General features: G+C 39.5%; 1 protein-coding gene across 2 annotated transcripts in view; it reads left to right on the top strand.

The window, feature by feature from the left end:
- HMGCLL1 (3-hydroxy-3-methylglutaryl-CoA lyase like 1) overlaps positions 1 to 17,431 on the top strand; it is a 137,125-nt gene that overhangs the window by 24,768 nt on the left and 94,926 nt on the right. For both annotated transcript variants that reach the window (XM_059076514.2, XM_067005936.1), the window contains exons 2-3: positions 15,294 to 15,374; positions 15,601 to 15,708. In XM_059076514.2, coding sequence (XP_058932497.1) covers positions 15,294 to 15,374; positions 15,601 to 15,708 — 189 coding nt within the window. The remainder of the gene's footprint in view (positions 1 to 15,293; positions 15,375 to 15,600; positions 15,709 to 17,431) is intronic.

A 17,431-nucleotide genomic window follows, 5' to 3' on the forward strand; every position in this document is an offset into this window, starting at 1 on the left:
TCATGATGAAGTGAGTGCCCCTCTGTTGCCTCTTAAAGGTTCAAACTGAGGTTGACATTGCCAAGTGGAACAGGATGGGTGGAGCTGGTGGGGTCAGCACTGGAGGTGGAGAAAATTGTTGGCAGGCTCCAGAATGGCATAATGTCTCCAAAGTGTTTGGAGTTCCTTGCTGAAAAGACCTTGAGTAATTTCCATGTATTATTCGGGTTGTATAAGGTAATCTGCTGTGCTATCAACCATGAATCCTTTCATTGCACATTTTAGGCAAAGTAGGTCCATTTTAAAATGATAAATGGAAGAATTTTAAGCTATCCTACCTTTCAAAATATTAGAAACACTTTCTGTGTCTTCAAATTAGCCTTAAGAAAGGTGAAAGATAAACATGGATCGGGTGTTAACCCCTCACCTAGCATTGTGGGAAATGCTTTATATTCACACCCTCATTTAATTTTCACAGAACAAAGGGCCAAGTGCCATTTAGCTCAGAGAAGAGTCAACTTCCCACTTTAAACAGAGGAGAATGAAAAGTAATTCAGTGATTTTCTCAGGTCTGGGCATGTGGACAAGGTGGAACCAGGTGGTTTGTCTCCAGGATTTTTTTGCCACCACTCCGGCTGGCTTACTACACCTTCATTTTTAAGGGACTTCTGAGATTTGCTTCAGTAGTGGTGTTAGAAACAAAGCTACTAGAGTAACTAAGGCTTTATTTTAGGAATGTCTTCACTAGAGTAACACTTTTAAAATTTGATCTGCATCCCAAAATGGGCTTTCTTTTCTTTGACCAAGTTCTAGCATAGGGTCTTGCATATGTTAAGTGTCCAATCAAAATTAAATGAGTGAATCAATGAACAAAAAATGATTGCCTGTACCTCTGATGAATCTAATGGCTATTATAGGTACATCACTAAGCTTGGCTTTGCCACAACTCTTTATAGCTATTATGATGTCCACTTCATAGAGGAGTGAAGGAAGTACATAGTGGTGAGAAGAACATTTCCATCACACCAGGAATGGAAAAGAGATTTTTGTCTTGGGTGCTGTGTTCAATCATTGATAATAGTGGATGACTGGAGCTAGATAGTGGTCCCTACCTGGACAGTAGTATCTAACTGATGGTATGTACCTGGATTGGAGATACTGCGGGAGATGGCTATACTGCAAAGCCAGGAGCCTGTACCAGGACCCATTGTGAGAAACTGCCATGTTTGATTTACTCTTTTCCACTCTGAGTCTGAAATGGTGGAGTGGTTGTATTCACGCCTGACATTTTTGGCTAATACAATGTCCTATGGAGGTGGGTTTTCTATGATATTCATCAGGCTATTTGATGCTTTGAGTATTGAATATTGCAGTCATTTTTATTTTGTTTTGTTTGCTTTTGGATGCCTGCAGTAAAAAACAACCCCAAAGACCCCTGAATTACTTTTACAATTTCTTAATGCACACTTTTACAATTTCTTAATGCACACCGAGTAGCCTTTCATACTGTTAGATTTTTGATTAACTCTTCATTGATGTCATGGAACCGTGTGATGTTCTGCAGAATGTCCAGATAGTTTAGACCCCTTGAAATATGCCAGATGGTAGGAGAGTTATTATAGCCCTGGGAAAATTCTATAAACGTCTAATGTTGTTTGTCCCAAACAAATGGGAGTTATTTATGGTCTCCTTTCCATCAGTTATAGAAAACAATGTACTATCCCAAACAGTGGCTACATACATGTACCTGAGCCAGTGTTAATTTGTTTTTGCAAAGATACCACTACTGGCACAGAAGCTACAATTGGGGTTGAGTTTGGTAATCCATTGTACTGGTGATTAAAGGGGGTTTATTAGAGAGCAGGAAAGTGGTTGCTAGGGGCTAGACGGTGGGGGAAATAAGGAGAGGTTGGTAAAGCATAGAAACTTTCAGTTATAAGATGAATACTGTCTGAAAATCTAATGTGTAATGTATAACATGGTGACTGTAGTTGGTAACACTGTGTTATGTAATGGAAATTTGTTAAGAGGGTAGAACTTAAATATTCTTACCAAAAAAAGTGAGTAAGTATGTGAGGTGATGGATGTTAACTTGACAGAGGAAATCCTTTCACAATGTATAAGTATAGCAAATCATCACAATATGTACTTTAAGTGTCTTAAAATTTTGTCAACTAAACCTCAGTAAAGCTGGAAAAATAAATGGATTTATGATGGGGTCATCACTCCTGCATCCTTTTCTTTAGATACTTGAGGATGACAATAATCTCTGCCATTTCTCCAATATCTCCCAAAATGCTTTTTTAATCTTTTTTCTTTTTCTCCTTTATTTTTTTCTTTTTTTCTTTTCTCTTTTCTTTCCTTTCCTTTTTCCTTTTTCTTTTCTTCTCTCCCCCCCACACTTTTTCTTCCTCCCTCCCTTCCATCCTTTCTTGGCTGAATGGGAGGAATGAACATTTTCAGAGGCTTCCACTTGCCCTTATGATAATGACAAAAACAACTCCCTTGATAGGTCTTATAGGTCAAGGAATGAACGTATGATTCACGATGTTCCAACTATCAAATATGTCTATTCCAAATGTATGTTCAGGGACTGGAAATGACCATGGGGACATAGGGGCTCAGGACTCCATATATTATGGGGTCCCTCTACGTACCCCATTCTAACAAGGGAGCATAATGACACTTTGTGTCCCGAGTAGCAATGTCAACTTGGGCCTTGTGTCCAGGAGACTGTAATATTTGGTATCCCCTTCGCACAGTGTGCATTTACTCAAGTAAGTGGCTGTAGGTCCCTTGGGAGGCATTAGATAGATTACTGTAAATAGTTGCTGTAGCAGTACAGGATCTGGGAATCTGGCTTTTTCTTCAGACAGTTGGGTTTTTGGTCTGAAAACTGGGTCAGATACAGAAACCAGGCAAGGGAATTTTTATGGCGGCAGCTAACCTCAGCTAACTGGTCAACTACATCCTTGGTTTATTTCAAATGTATAGATCAGCGTGCCTGGATCTGAAGACATTTCAGGCAGGGTACTTCTGTTCTGGAGGCCAGTCTTGTGCACTGTAACGGTTCTAGCGGTATTCCCTGATCTCTACCCGCTAGTTGCCAGCAGTGCCCAGTGATTGTGACAATCAAACGTGTCTCCAGACATTGCCAGATGTATCCTGTGGGGCAAAACTACCCCGCAGTAGTGCATCTTTTAATAATCTTTAAACATTGCTGCAAGTTTCGGGGAGTGTTCATGTCCAAACGACTTCATGGATGAGAACCAACTGAAAATAACCAACAAGGTAGCTCCCAAATCCCATTTTAGAGACTGCTTCCTCAGTTCACTTCTGGCACCAATTTCCTTAGGTCTAGTTCCCAGGAAACAGTCTCGGAAAAAGATTTGTGTTCAGGAAGCTGTTGCCCTTGATTCGGTACCTGTGGGGAAGTAAGGGCAGTAGGCCCAGCAGGGGGAGGCCTGAGTCCATCTTGCAGGCCTCTCCTAAGGTGAGTTGTCCTCCCTCAGGCAAAGGAGCTGGGCTATTATGTCCCTGCATCAACCACTCAGTGGATGATCATGGGGGAGGGGACATGACTTGGGGTAAGGTGTATTTCTTTAGTTGAGGGCAATTCCTGACACAGGGCTCAGTGAAATGGCATCGGCTGCCAAACCACTATCTTCTGGGAATGTCTCAAGTCCTGAGAGGGGTATCTGAGCAGAACATCCATTAATAATAGAGATAAAAATTTCCCAAGATACAGACTTTACCTGAATTCACTAGCATATGGTAGTATCTCATCCGCCTCTTATTCTGCCAACGTTAGCACACAACAGTTCATCAAATATCAAATATCAAAAACTGTTTACACATCATGAGGTGTAAGACACCACACTTTATTATTTAGTTGTCTGTTTTGGTGCTAGTGTATATAACCATGCAAGTACTCATGCATTCCAATTGATTTTTGCCGATCAGAAAATACATATTATGTAAGGGAGTGTTTTGATGGAGAGACTTCATTAAGATCTGAAAATTTTTATTCAGAGTCTGAATGGATTCTGTGGATGGCTGAATAGGGTTATTGAAATTAATGCAGAGCATTATAAAGCCAAAAACTCATGGTGTATCTATGATACGATTTCCTGTTTTGTTATTGTTATACAACCAACATGGCATAAATTTAAAAAGTCATGTAAAGCAATATAATGGCTTGTTGTTAATAATAACAACCCAAATTTAAATAACTATTTAGAACAATGAATTGTGTCTTCCTAACCAAATAATAAGCCAAGCTTCCCCAGCAGAAGCATTGCTGTACCACTTGGGAGTATAAACTCTAAAAGTCTGACAAAATTATATATCCCAGTAGTTTTTTTTTTTTTTTTTTTTTAACTTTGTGGTTATAAGGTCATGCTGCTTGTATAACTAGCTTAATATAGTTAGTTGCATTTTTATTTCAAACCACTGTTTTCAGAAATGTATTCTAAAAATATTTCCATGATGAAACTTGGTATCTTACATGGCATACTGCATTTTATCCTCGGAGATTCAGCCGTTCCAAAAATATCCATATATTTTCAATCAATTTTACTGCTTCTGTGTTTGCAAAAAGCAAAGCAATCTTAGTGGTTTCATAAAAATTTTATTAGTGAAGACCTTGAGGAAAAGGAAACTTTTCATACTTAAAGTATTTCAAGTCAAACATTTTCTTTTGATTTTCTAATTAACACTTTTACTACCATCCTAAACTTCAATTAAGTAATACCGATAATAGTCATGAAAGATCTATAGATTTTTCCATACTTTATTTTGTTCGATTCTTAAGTTGCCTTGAATGCAGGAATAAATAATGGTATTCCTTGAAAGTAAATAATGTCAATAAAAGTCACCATTTAAAGAAACATAACTAGGTATGTGGGGGTCTTGTGCTCTATCAATACATGGAAGTTTTTCTCTTTTGAACTTTCAAGTTTATGTTGATGCTTCTATAGGATGGTTTATTTAATTCTCTCATTAAAATTTGCCATTCTTAAAACACAGACCTACTAGAGCATGGACTTGAGGATATGGGGAGGGGGAAGGATAAGCTGTGATGAAGTGAGAGAGTGGCATGGACATATATACACTACCAAATGTAAAATAGATAGCTAGTGGGAAGCAGCTGCATAGCACAGGGAGATCAGCTAGGTGGTTTGTGAGCACCTAGAGGGGTGGGATAGGGAGGGTGGTAGGGAGGGAGACGCAAGAGGGAAGAGACATGGGAACATATGTATATGTATAACTGATTCACTTTGTTGTAAAACAGAAACTAACACACCATTGTAAAGCAATTATTCTCCAATAAAGATGTTAAAAAAAAATTGCTATTCTTGATTTCTTCAATTTGTTTCTTCTTACATGTGCTTCATTTTACTTTTGTTTCTCTTATTCAATTACTATCTACAGTTCATAAACTGTTTACAAAATCTATTTTAATATTCTCTATTTTCAGCTCTCGTACACTATCTTATTTAAAATGCAGGTTTTTGGGGCTTCCCTGGTGGCGCAGTGGTTGAGAATCCGCCTGCTGGTGCAGGGGACACGGGTTCGTGCCCTGATCCGGGAAGATCCCACATGCCGCGGAGCGGCTGGGCCCGTGAGCCATGGCCGCTGAGCCTGCGCGTCCGGAGCCTGTGCTCCGCAACGGGAGAGGCCACAACACTGAGAGGCCCGCGTACCACAAAAAAAATTAAAAAAAAATAAAATGCAGGTTTTTGTATTAAAACAATAATTAATGGATGATTATTAAATACATATGTATACATTTATTTCTCAAGACATGTTTAAAAATGGAATTTATTTAACTAGGAAGTGAATTATGTGGTGCAGATGTTAACAGCCTTATTTTTTATTTTAATAAATAATTTTGGATGATTTTATATTGCCATCATTCTACTACATTTCAATTTGCCATATAGGACAGAAGCCCCTTATATAATATTCTTATGCTTTATTGTGACTCCTCTTGATTTATTTAAGTGTTCATAAAAATTTATGTATTTCCAGAGGGAATTCATATTTAATCATGTTATATGTCTACACTAACACTCAGTACTAATTTTCGATCTGGTGCCAAGAACAAATATTAGTACACATACATACAGAGGATTGTTCACATTTTAGAACTTGCTTTTAATCTCTGTTAAAACATTGACCAAATGCATTTGGGAATGAAGTAGTGCACATTTTCTTTCTGGCTGTCCAATAATTGCTAAAAGGTAAGTGGATACCTTCCTTTACCTTTTGATTCAGGAAAATAAGATGTGTTGTTCATGGAGTTTGACTTAGTCATCTATTATAAATTTATTTTCACTTGGCTACAAATAAATTTTTCTTAAACTGTCAGAGATTGCCTTTGAATTGACCTTGGGGCACAGCTATTCTGAAAAAATGGTTTCAGATATCAGCATTGTTGATTCAGCCCTTCATCCCAGAAAGGTACCCAGAGAGAGAACCATCTTTAGACTGCTCCAGAGAACCAAGGTTCCTGTGATAATGCTTTATGTGTTTTTGACTATGTTTCATTAAAAGATAAATTAATATCTAAGAAATAACAAATAGCACAATGTGAATGGTTTACCATTACTGCAAGGTGCACTATGTGCATATGTCAGATGAGATGGCAGAATGAGACTCTTTTGGAAAAGTGGAAATCTAATGCCCCCTAAAAAGTCCAATTTAATTTCAAAAGAAAATCATGCAGTTTCCTGATTCAGCCATTTCATCTGTGTAGTGGGAGCATTTGATTTGGTCATTGTAGCAGTTCTCCAGGGGAATACTGGCTATGAAACAGGGTATTTCAATATCCATAAAGACTTTTTTTACACATAGAATTACTCCTCAAGAAATGAAGTGAGTAGAACATATAAAATTCTGTTTAGAAATTTCTACTGTGGAAGGTATCATTTTCCTAGGGAAAAAGAAGTCTTGCTTGTAGAGTGAATAATGAGAAATTGTATCTGTCACCACCTGGAGCATTGATTGTATATATAGAAGCCACCCATTATGGAAAACTATGCATATACACACATATATATGTGTATATGTATTATATAATACATATAAAACATATATAATATAATAACATACTCACACACACATCCTAAAGACTTCAGAGAAATTCCCATCAAAATATGCCTTACATTTAATTTTATGTAAGATTGAAAAATGTGAGTTAAAGCAGCCCGTTTATGTTCTTCATGAAAGAATGGTTCATTATTACTTTTTCAACCAAAGCTTTTTCAATAGTTGGTGATGTATTTAACCTCATCCTAAAGAAAACTAGAATAGGAGCCAGGGACCATAGTTAGGTAACCTTAGAAAGTCATTTAATCTCTTTTTCAGTCTGCCTACCCCACAGAGTAGCTCCACAGATGAAATGTAGATAGAAAAGTGCTTTGGAATAATAAAGCAACATATAAATGCCAGATAGTATTGCTTTGGTTGTTGCCCTGTGAAAGTGAACCATTAGAAATCTGACGCCAGATGTGGGCATACATTCAGCCATGTAACTTGGCTTTTTGAAACCCTCATTGTGGATAATACATCTTTTGTTGTTCACTAGTATCATACACTACTCCACATTAAACAGGATACAGTGAACTCAGTAACAGGTCTTTTATTGCCATAAAAATAAATATAGACCAAAGACCTGTTTAAGGATGATGGTGTTCACTTCTGCAAACTAGAATACAATTCCTTGGAACGTATAAGTCATTCATCAGCTCGTATATATGCAATGTATAAGAACAGTGCCACATCCCCAATGACCCTGGTCCCAGAAAGGTAACACACAGATCACTGTGCCACTAAAATGTAATCTTGTTATGGGCAGAGATTTTTTGTGTGGTTGGATCATTTCCATATATCCAATAACTATAATAATGCTGGCTAATAAGTGTAGTATTCAATATAAATGAAAGGTTAACCTTGCTTTTCTAAATTTTAGATGTGAATTTGTTCATTCATTCATTCATTCATTCAACAAACAGTGTTAATTAAGTGCTTAGTATATGTCCATCCTGAAAGTTTAAAATGAAAAATGGCAAACAGGCAGGCAAAGAAATAATTACAGATCTATTTTAAAATAAGTCTCTACAAAGTGTTATTGGGTCATAGAAATGAAACTATGGTTGACTCTTGAACAACAAGGTCTGAACTCTGAGGTTCCACTTATACGTGGGCTTTTTTCAATAGTAAATACTGCAGTACTACCTGATGGGACGTGTGGTTGGTTGAATCTGCAGGTGTGGAACCACAGGTAGGGAGGAACTGTGAATAGGAAGGAGATGGGTATACATGGAAGGCTGACTGTAAGTTACACACAGATTTTTGACTGCACAGAGGGCTGGCACCCTTAACCCCTGTGTTGTTCAAGGGTCAACTGTACTTAATTCTGTATGGGGAAGTCAGAAAAGTCTTGAGTAGATGACAGATTGAATCTTGGTTAATGAGTAAGCATTTTGATTGAGGACAGTAATTAAGGTAATCATAGTGTTGAGAAATGATTCTTCATGGTGTCTCACATTTCTGCATATTCTACTAGTTCCTTTGGAAACATCTTTTCAAGGTGTTTGTGTAGCAGATGGCCTTGGGTGATAGTAGTGTGTCCTTTCGAAGCAAAGGCAGACCTGCTTGTTTCCCCTTATGAAATGGTCAAGTTCCCTAAGCACCATCCCTGCAATGCTCAGGGAACTGGTACAAGATCTGTTAGTGCTCTGGCTACTGCTATTAAGGCAAGTAGTAAAGCCTTTTGTCTCTGATTCAAGAGTCACATATCTTCTGCCAGCATCCAGAACACTGTTGCAGGGTTACTTATTACTTAGTATGTAGGGTAAAATCTCAGCCCTTCACGGGCTTGACAGTTTTGTTGATGAAGATGGAATGTCGAGAGAGATACTTCCTAGAAAAGGAAGAATGAGGGCTTTTCAGGTGGTTAAAGGGATTTGACGGAAGTCCATGGGTATTGGTAACAAACATGCTGCCCAGATTTTAGTCACCTGAGCAACGAATGGTCCTCTGCTTTATTGTCTATTAAGGATGAGGAATTGGGAAAGATGGTTGCCATCTGATTTCAGGGAAGTAGGTTCAAAGGCCGAGTGGTGCCCTGGTTGTGCTAACTCTTCTCCGAGATGGGGAACTTCCTTGGAGATCTGCTGGTCAGCCTCAGGTCCATCCATTGTGAAAAGTAGCACTAAGATGAGTCCTGAGTGGGCTGAAGGTTCTTTTCTCTCTGTCCATCAATAGTTACTGGGAGTGTAGAAGGAATAAATTTGGCCAGCATTATTGGAAGAAGCCAGGTGAATCATAAGAACTTTGATTGGTTGAGTTGGGAGGTGATGGGATGGGATAATTAATGCTTGCTAATAAGGAATAGCAGTAGCTGGACCTTCTTAGCCCATCCAGCGTTTTGTCCTCAGTAACTTAATACAACTAGAGACGGCAGCAAAAGGTCTGCTGTGAGTCTTGGCTGCTATACAGAAACTTTTGGGAGATTTCACTGGGATGGACAAACTCCTATGTGAGGAGCCATAGATGAGTCATTGACTAGTATGTGGGGTACTGCTGCCCCAGGTTATGTATAAGGTGCTGAAAAGCAACCCACTAGACAATGAGAAAGTACCCAAAGAATTGTAGATGAATTTCAGAGTCACCCTTGCTACCTTGTAAGACTCCCTTAGTCCTGGTATTGTAACTGGATGAAGACTTAAGAGATGGTATCTTGACAATGGAGCATGTGCAAGTTTAGCCCTTGACAGCCAGAGGGAAAAAAAGCCAGTGATCCTGCTGGAAACCAACACAGCTATGGATGCTAAGGCCAGGGGTTCCCAAGGTTAAAATAGATGGCATCAGGAATGATGATTTTTGCTGCCTGATACAAGGCTTTGTGTGGATCAGAGACATTGCAAGTTCATTGGATTGAGCCAGTGAGCAGCTGTTGTGCTGATTGCTCCCTTCTGCATCCCCTCATCTTTCCCAACCTTCCTCCTTCAGCTGTTTAAGGAAAAAAAAATTATTACTGGTGCATGGAGATCATCCATCTGAGTGTGCTGGGGAATGGTGGGGAGAACAAGGACTCTAACCTTCCTGGTTCTGTCTGATAAAGGCATCCAAGTCACCATCCTATCAGTTCCATGGGGGTGGGAGTCTTGATTCACTTGATGGGGTTGGGCAGTGTTCTCAGTGTGAAAGGGGACCTGAAGAAGCCTTGTGGGTGGGGCCTTCATGGCCAATACACTCTCCTGTTGTCGCTTGCATGTCTGAATGTATAGTAAAAACTGATGTGTGTTGTGATCATAATTCTCTGTCCCATAAGTGCCAGAGGGTATCATCTCAATGGGAAGAGCTGCATGTAGTGAAGTGAACATAACTTTGGGGGTCCCCAAATCCTCCTGACCTCTTTGAGCTCTAAGTCTCTGTGACTGGTGATTTTGCAAATCTGAGCTTCTGTCAAAGTCAGGCAGCCTCTACCTGGTGGCACTTTGGGGGGTTGTGGATCCCTTACCGCCATGACACAGCCATCCAAGTCTCTTAAAAATCAGCTGTTGGCTTGCCTTGGAGCTCTTTTTGAAACTGGACACCTGAGTTAGGGAGGCCGTTGTGACTCTCTGGCCCCTATTTCCATTTTGGGGGGTCAACTTGGAGCCAATGACTAACGAGGTTGGACATTTTCAACAGGCCACACTAATCAAATGGAAATTGTATATTCGAGAAAGTGGTTGGCCTGTCCCCAGTGTAATCTCAGCTTTACCCACAAAAAGTAACCCTTGCCCTCTGTTGCCTGTTCCACTGCCTGGAACAAAGCTACTGGCTCAGTGGGGGTCCTTCTCTTCACGGTGATTTTCTTAGCCTGGTTGGATGATGTTTTGGTCGAACTGAAATCTGATGATGACCACTGGGCCCTTGTAGTTGTAAAACCTCCCCAGCCGCCATGCAGAACTGAAAGGGGATGTGATTGCTCTACTTGCCCAACAGAACTTGAGACCATTGCCATGTTTTTATTGACTGTTGGGTCGGGGTCATTGACCTAGCTTATTTGTCTGCCATTTGGGAAACTGTAGACTAAGATATTAAAGACACCTTTGGGGGGAGGCTATGAATTATGGCAATCCATTATGGCTGCTGGTGGATCATCTGAAGCCCATACTCTGATGAGGTACACTGGAATCACGCTGCGGATCAAGCCTCCATCACCTATATTGTCACTGTTGCTGCCTGGATAAATCATAGCATTGAACACGGTAACACAACCACCATCATAAAATAGGCACAAAGTAAACAATTCTGAGCTTCTGATACGGAGGCCACTATAGTATAGGATTCATTCCGCTGGTTGGATCCAGGACCCTGGGGAGGAGTGGCACTGCAGAAGTGAATATTGCAGGTTGGCCTTCTCCTGCTCCTTGAAGGTCTGTTGAGAGTAGCCTTAATTAAATGTTTTCTGAGATAAAAATGAGCAGATTTGGTTCCAGCCTCTGTTCATTAATCAGAGGGGCCAACAGAGTGATTTACTATTGGGAAAACTTGCCGTAAACCAGGATGGTGTAAAAATGAAGAGTGGATATTATTGGGAAATAATTCTCCATGAGTTTATTTAATTTCTGTATTTCTTGCAAGCAGAGGCATAATTACCTTTGTTCCAGACTCTCTTTTCAAGGATTTTTTTAATGCAAAATAGTTTTGAATGATAAAACTAGTGTCTCCTTCTGGAGCCAAGTGGAAGTGTCTTTCTCTCAGAGCAAAGGCAGGCATACTCATGGTCAAGCATGATAAACGCAGTGTCTACCTGTGTCACCAAGGAACGATATGCGTACTGCCCATTATCAAATGTTCAAGGTCCCTGTGCTTGGGATTCCTTTCCTGTAATGCAACCCATTGTCTGGGCAAGCATTGTATGGTCCTCTTTTTTTCCTGGGAGTTGGGGTTTGGGGAACCAGCACAAATCCTGATTTTCTAGCTACTGCTGTTGCTGTGAGTGATAAGCCTTTTTTTCCTTCTCTGAACAATGAGTCTTGTGCCTTCCACCAGCATCCATGGCAGGCTCACTTGTTAGATTGAAAGTAGGGTAAAATTTCAGACCCTTCCTCATTTTTCACAGTTAGGAGCTATAAAAGATATACCTATACCCTCAATGGTTTAAAAGAGTTGACATTTATTTTCATCTCTATGAGGGACAAAATAATTTTTTCTTATAGGCATGGAATTCTTATTAAAGGAGTGATTCTGGTGTAGGTTCCTTCAATTTCTTTTTTTGTCTTTATCAGCTTCCAAGTCTGCCATACTCATCTGCATCAAGCTGGCTAGAGGGGAAAGAGCATGGAGGCATGTGCATGGGATATTTTCATGGGTCAAGCCTAAAAGCGGTACATAGCATTCATGTTCATGTTCTGTCAACTGGAACTTGTTCAAACGTAACTCTTAGGGGAGAAATGAGGTCCAGTCCTGTGTCTGTGAAGAAGAGAAATAGTTTTGGTGGAAAGTTTTCCCCACAGACAGAAGCTATTTCCAACCAATAGTAACTTCATGTCTACAGTCGTGAAAGTGAGCAGGACATGACTTTAGCATGACTAAAATCACAGGATGCATGAAGTAGAGTGTGGTAGAAGGTGAGAGGCTAGTCATGAATCATCTTTTACCTTAGGTTGATAGATCTCTCCAAAGGTGACTGGTAGATTCTGAAGCATTTTAATCATTGAAAAACAAAATTAGGGAGAATACTTAGGAAGCTACAGCAATAGACTGAGTAGAAAAGGATGACAATTTAAATAAAGCCAGTGACAAAAGAGATTCACTAATACAATCAATGAACAATTATTAAGTGCAAGCTAAGTGTTGGGTATATGCCAAAATAGAACCAGTAATAAAGGTACCAATTAGGTACTAATTAGATATAAGTGGTAAGAGAGATGGAATCAGATAGTAGGTGGTGGGAGAGTATCTGAGGAGAGGAATGAGGCAGGGAAATCATGAGATCAGTTTTGCATCATTGAATTCTATGTGCTTGTACAACATTTAGGTGGATTTGCTTAGTAGGCATTGCATTATTTATGTAAAGCTGAAGTTGCTTAGAAACGTCAATTCAGAGATAGTAATGCCCAGAATGACACTGAAAATACCAAGATAGGGATCTCACATCACACATACTCAACAAGTGTATATTGACTTTATTTATATATTTATTTATATGCGGTTTAAAGGGAAACTTGTTACTCTTTGAACTTACTGAACACATTATAACTTTCTTCTGATTTCTTGGGTATTCAGATAGAAGGAATACAGACCCATGACTAGAAGACAAAATGGGAGTGTTAAATTCAAGAAGAAATGTAAAATAATATCAAGTAAGCACATATTCTGCTTTGACTTAAATGGCTATAATTAGTGGGAGATTACACTTTAATTTCTTCAGATTGTTACTTCTGCCAGCTATACCAGTGATGCAAAGGAAGGTCCCAAGCTCTTTAATTGTACTCAGCATATTGTTATTACCTTAAAAAACACTATGTTCCTTTTTTGGGGGTTAATTAAACACTGCTGTTTAATAAAGAAGTATTCTTCATCCATGTATACTCCAAGCTAATTGCTGTTGAAAATGAGTTTCAGGAAACAATCAGCGATAATGAGACCACATGGCTTAAGATTGCCTAGTTTTGTTTTTTCATCCCTGCAGTTTTAGGACTGGAGGTAATAAGAAAGAGGAGTGAGCTTCTCTTTTTTACTCTGCCTTCCCATGCCATCCCTCTCCTTTATTGCCTGGTTGAAATGATGGCCACCCTGTAAATAAGGCGTGATTTCATGATTGTCATCCAAAACCCAGCCTAAAGCTGAGGGACCCCATGCGTCCTCGCTCAAACCTCCACCCTCCCAACTGCATGCATCACAGCCTTCTCAGGAGATGCAGAGATGAGAATTCTTTTCCTTCTCAGTTAATTTTTGCTTATTGAATTGCCTGATTTCATGGAAATTGTGGAGGGTGGTATGTAAACATTGTAACAGGGATCATCTGGGTTCTTTGCTGAGTTAGTTAGCACAGAATGCTAACAAAACCAGGTAACAGCTATGGACCCTAGAAGGGGCAGGGAACATTGTGCTGTGTGATGGAAACAAACTGGGTCGTGCATCCAAAATAGCCACTTTATCGGTGTATGCCCGTTATTGTTACAAGGATAGAGTGAGACAATGTAAATTGGTCAGTCTAGAGTCATCATCCTTTATGAAAGGCAAGACAAAAAAATAACATTGAAGTACAGGTCATGCTGATCTGGGTCAGTTCCATCAGCTATCCCTTAGAAGACCTTGATGATTGATTACCCACACTTAACTGGGCTCAGAGATACCAGGAGGTTATGTTTGTCCAGTCTGGAAAGATGTAGCCTACTGCCAATTTTAACTGCAATATGAAGTTGAGAAAGTCAGTTTCAATTTTTCCTGTTTCAAACTAGTGTCCTTCTAAACATGACGTGACCATAATACTTAGTTTAGGAACAGAGGGGAATATCAAGGATTAGGTCCTCCTGGGGGGAGTTTGTCCTTTAGGAAGCTGCGTTTAGGTGCTGGTTGTGCTGTGTGACACAGACAATAAATAAACAACACATCTTATTCTCTGACACAGGCCAGAAAACTGAATTCACACTTGGCAAGTTCAGGGTATGGCATCTGGATGATTGTGCCTGGTAGAAGTCTGTTAATACGAAGATCTAATTTTTTAATGAACTCTAACAATGGTATGTTTATCATCACGCATAGAATTAGTCAGCAGATTGTCTCTTTAGATCCTGAGTAAGTCACCTTCTCCGCAGTTTTATCTTTGAAATTCATCTTTTGGATATTTTTTGTTTGTTTGTTTTGTTTTGTTTTTTGCCGTACGCGGGCCTCTCACTGTTGTGGCCTCTCCCGTTGCAGAACACAGGCTCCGGACGCGCAGGCTCAGCGGCCATGGCTCACGGGCCCAGCCGCTCCGCGGCATGTGGGATCTTCCCGGACCGGGGCACGAACCCGTGTGCCCCGCATCGGCAGGCGGATTCTCAACCACTGCGCCACCAGGGAAGCCCCATCTTTTGGATTTTAATCGTAATTAGACTGAATATCACTGGGTTGTAAAAAAAATGACCTCATGTTGCTAATAACATAAACTTGGTATTTGTATTATATCATTATATCAATTTCTTACCTTTCTTAACTTTCCAGGGTGAGCACTTCATCCAACAGAGTGAAATTGTTTGACTTTTCAAATAAACAAGTTTGATGATCTGTTATCTCTTTTTCTTGCCTTGTATTTTTCATTTTAGGAATCATCCCAGCCATCTGGACTCCCTGAATATGTTAAAATAGTAGAAGTTGGACCTAGAGATGGATTGCAGAATGAAAAGGTAACTTGATATTAATTTTACACGGTTTTTTTAAAATGCTAAATCTAAATATTTATTGAGTCTAAAGACATATGGATTTCATATATTAGATGATTATATTTGTTCTTAGTTGCTACTTGAATTTATAATCTTAAATAGTATTTGCTTTCAGTTAGGAATTAATTTTCTATTTATGCTTCAATAAATAATTTATGCAAATTACTTATAATTCTTAATGTTTTCTTAGGTTATAGTTCCTACAGATATAAAAATTGAATTTATCAATCAACTTTCCCAAACTGGCTTGCCGGTAATAGAAGTGACAAGCTTTGTGTCTTCCCGATGGATACCACAGGTATGCAAATCCATAATTCCTTAACTAGATTCTTAATTCAACATTGACAAGATTTAGTGAACAGTGTGATATACATTGTGATATTAACCTGATATATTTTGTAAGAGCATAGCAAATTAGTAATTATTAGCCCATGCATTAAGATATGATTAAAGAAAAACCTCTTTAATGAAGTATATAAATTAAGTCCTAAAAAGTTATTTAGACTTAGTTGTTAAAAAGTTATTTGGGGGCTTCCCTGATGATGCAGTGGTTGAGAATCGGCCTGCCGATGCAGGGAACACGGGTTCGTGCCCCGGTCTGGGAAGATCCCACATTCCGTGGAGCGGCTGGGCCCATGAGCCATGGCCACTGGGCCTGCGCGTCCGGAGTCTGTGCTCCGCAACGGGAGAGGCCACAACAGTGAGAGGCCCGCATACCACACACACACACACACACACACAAAAAAAAAGTTATTTGGAACTCCATCCTAAACCTGCAAGAGTGTATGGTCTGATATAGTGAGTAGAGGCTAAGACTCTTAATAGCAGTTTAGGGTCCTGTCCTCCATTTACCATTTTACTGACTTCATGAGTGATCTGAGTATCTCCAGGTGATTTATCTTTTTTGTCTGTTAGAAGGAAGTAATGCTGAGTGTCACCTGATACCTTGCCCATTATAATCCTATTTTAAGCAGTGAGAAATGTAGATATGCTCTCTTTTTTTAATGCTTATATTTGCTAGAGGGTTATATATATTCATATATATTGATGAAAATATATGTATTCATCAAAGACAAGGCAAAGGTAGTCATCCAGAATCTTCTCTTGAAGAGGATAGAGCCTTATCCAGAGTTGTCTGGCATATGGCAGCAATCATCACTTCTGAGACTTGGCCCTGATCTTTGAAACGTGATTAATAATTAGCAAACAGTGACACACACACACTGCACTCCCTTCCCAATCCAATTCCCATTCCCTGGATCCCTGGATTCCTTGGACCCTGTTCTCATTCCTTGGATCTTTCAGTCTCTGCCCAGCACTTAACTTCACTGATTACTTCTTCATCTGATTCCCTTGGTTTCCTCTATAATCCTCCTTCACATATCCCCCTCCATTGCTCTTTTTGTCACCCCTGACATCATTTCCCCACGACCAAGTTTAAGGTTCCCTTGAGATTCTTTAGTGACTTTCTCTGCCTGTGCTTTCCTCTTTGCCAACCCTTCTAAAATCAAAAGTTGCTTCTGAGAGGATGACAAATCTATATTTCCAGTCCTGCCCTCTCTGATAAGTTTCAGCTGGACGTGCCATTAGCACCTGAAACTCAGCAGGTTCAAAGTCAGACTCATCATTGTTGATGCTACTTTATGCTCATAGCCTAACTGTTTCTTAGGGAATCTTGGATTTGAATTCTCAAAGGTCTTTTATATCTGGTCAGTTACTGACCAGTTACTGGTCAGTTACAAAAAAAAAAAAATTCTTCCTCCTCAGGAGAGTCTATACGTGAGTCTCTTCTTTTCAATCCCATGGATGTGTTAGTAATCCATACCCTTATGGACTAATTATTGAGATAGTCCCTTAAATGTTATTCCTAAGCACTGTTTCTCCCTTCCTTATGTATTTTGCCAATTGCTTCTAAGATAATCTCCCAGAAATACTAGCTTCCTCAAACTCACATCCTCAGTTCTTTAGAACCTTCCTTCTCTCTGTTGAAAAAGTTTGGAAACCTGGCCTGAGGTTCAAGA

Source organism: Kogia breviceps, chromosome 10, assembly GCF_026419965.1.
Source record: "Kogia breviceps isolate mKogBre1 chromosome 10, mKogBre1 haplotype 1, whole genome shotgun sequence".
Lineage (NCBI taxonomy): Eukaryota > Metazoa > Chordata > Mammalia > Artiodactyla > Physeteridae > Kogia > Kogia breviceps.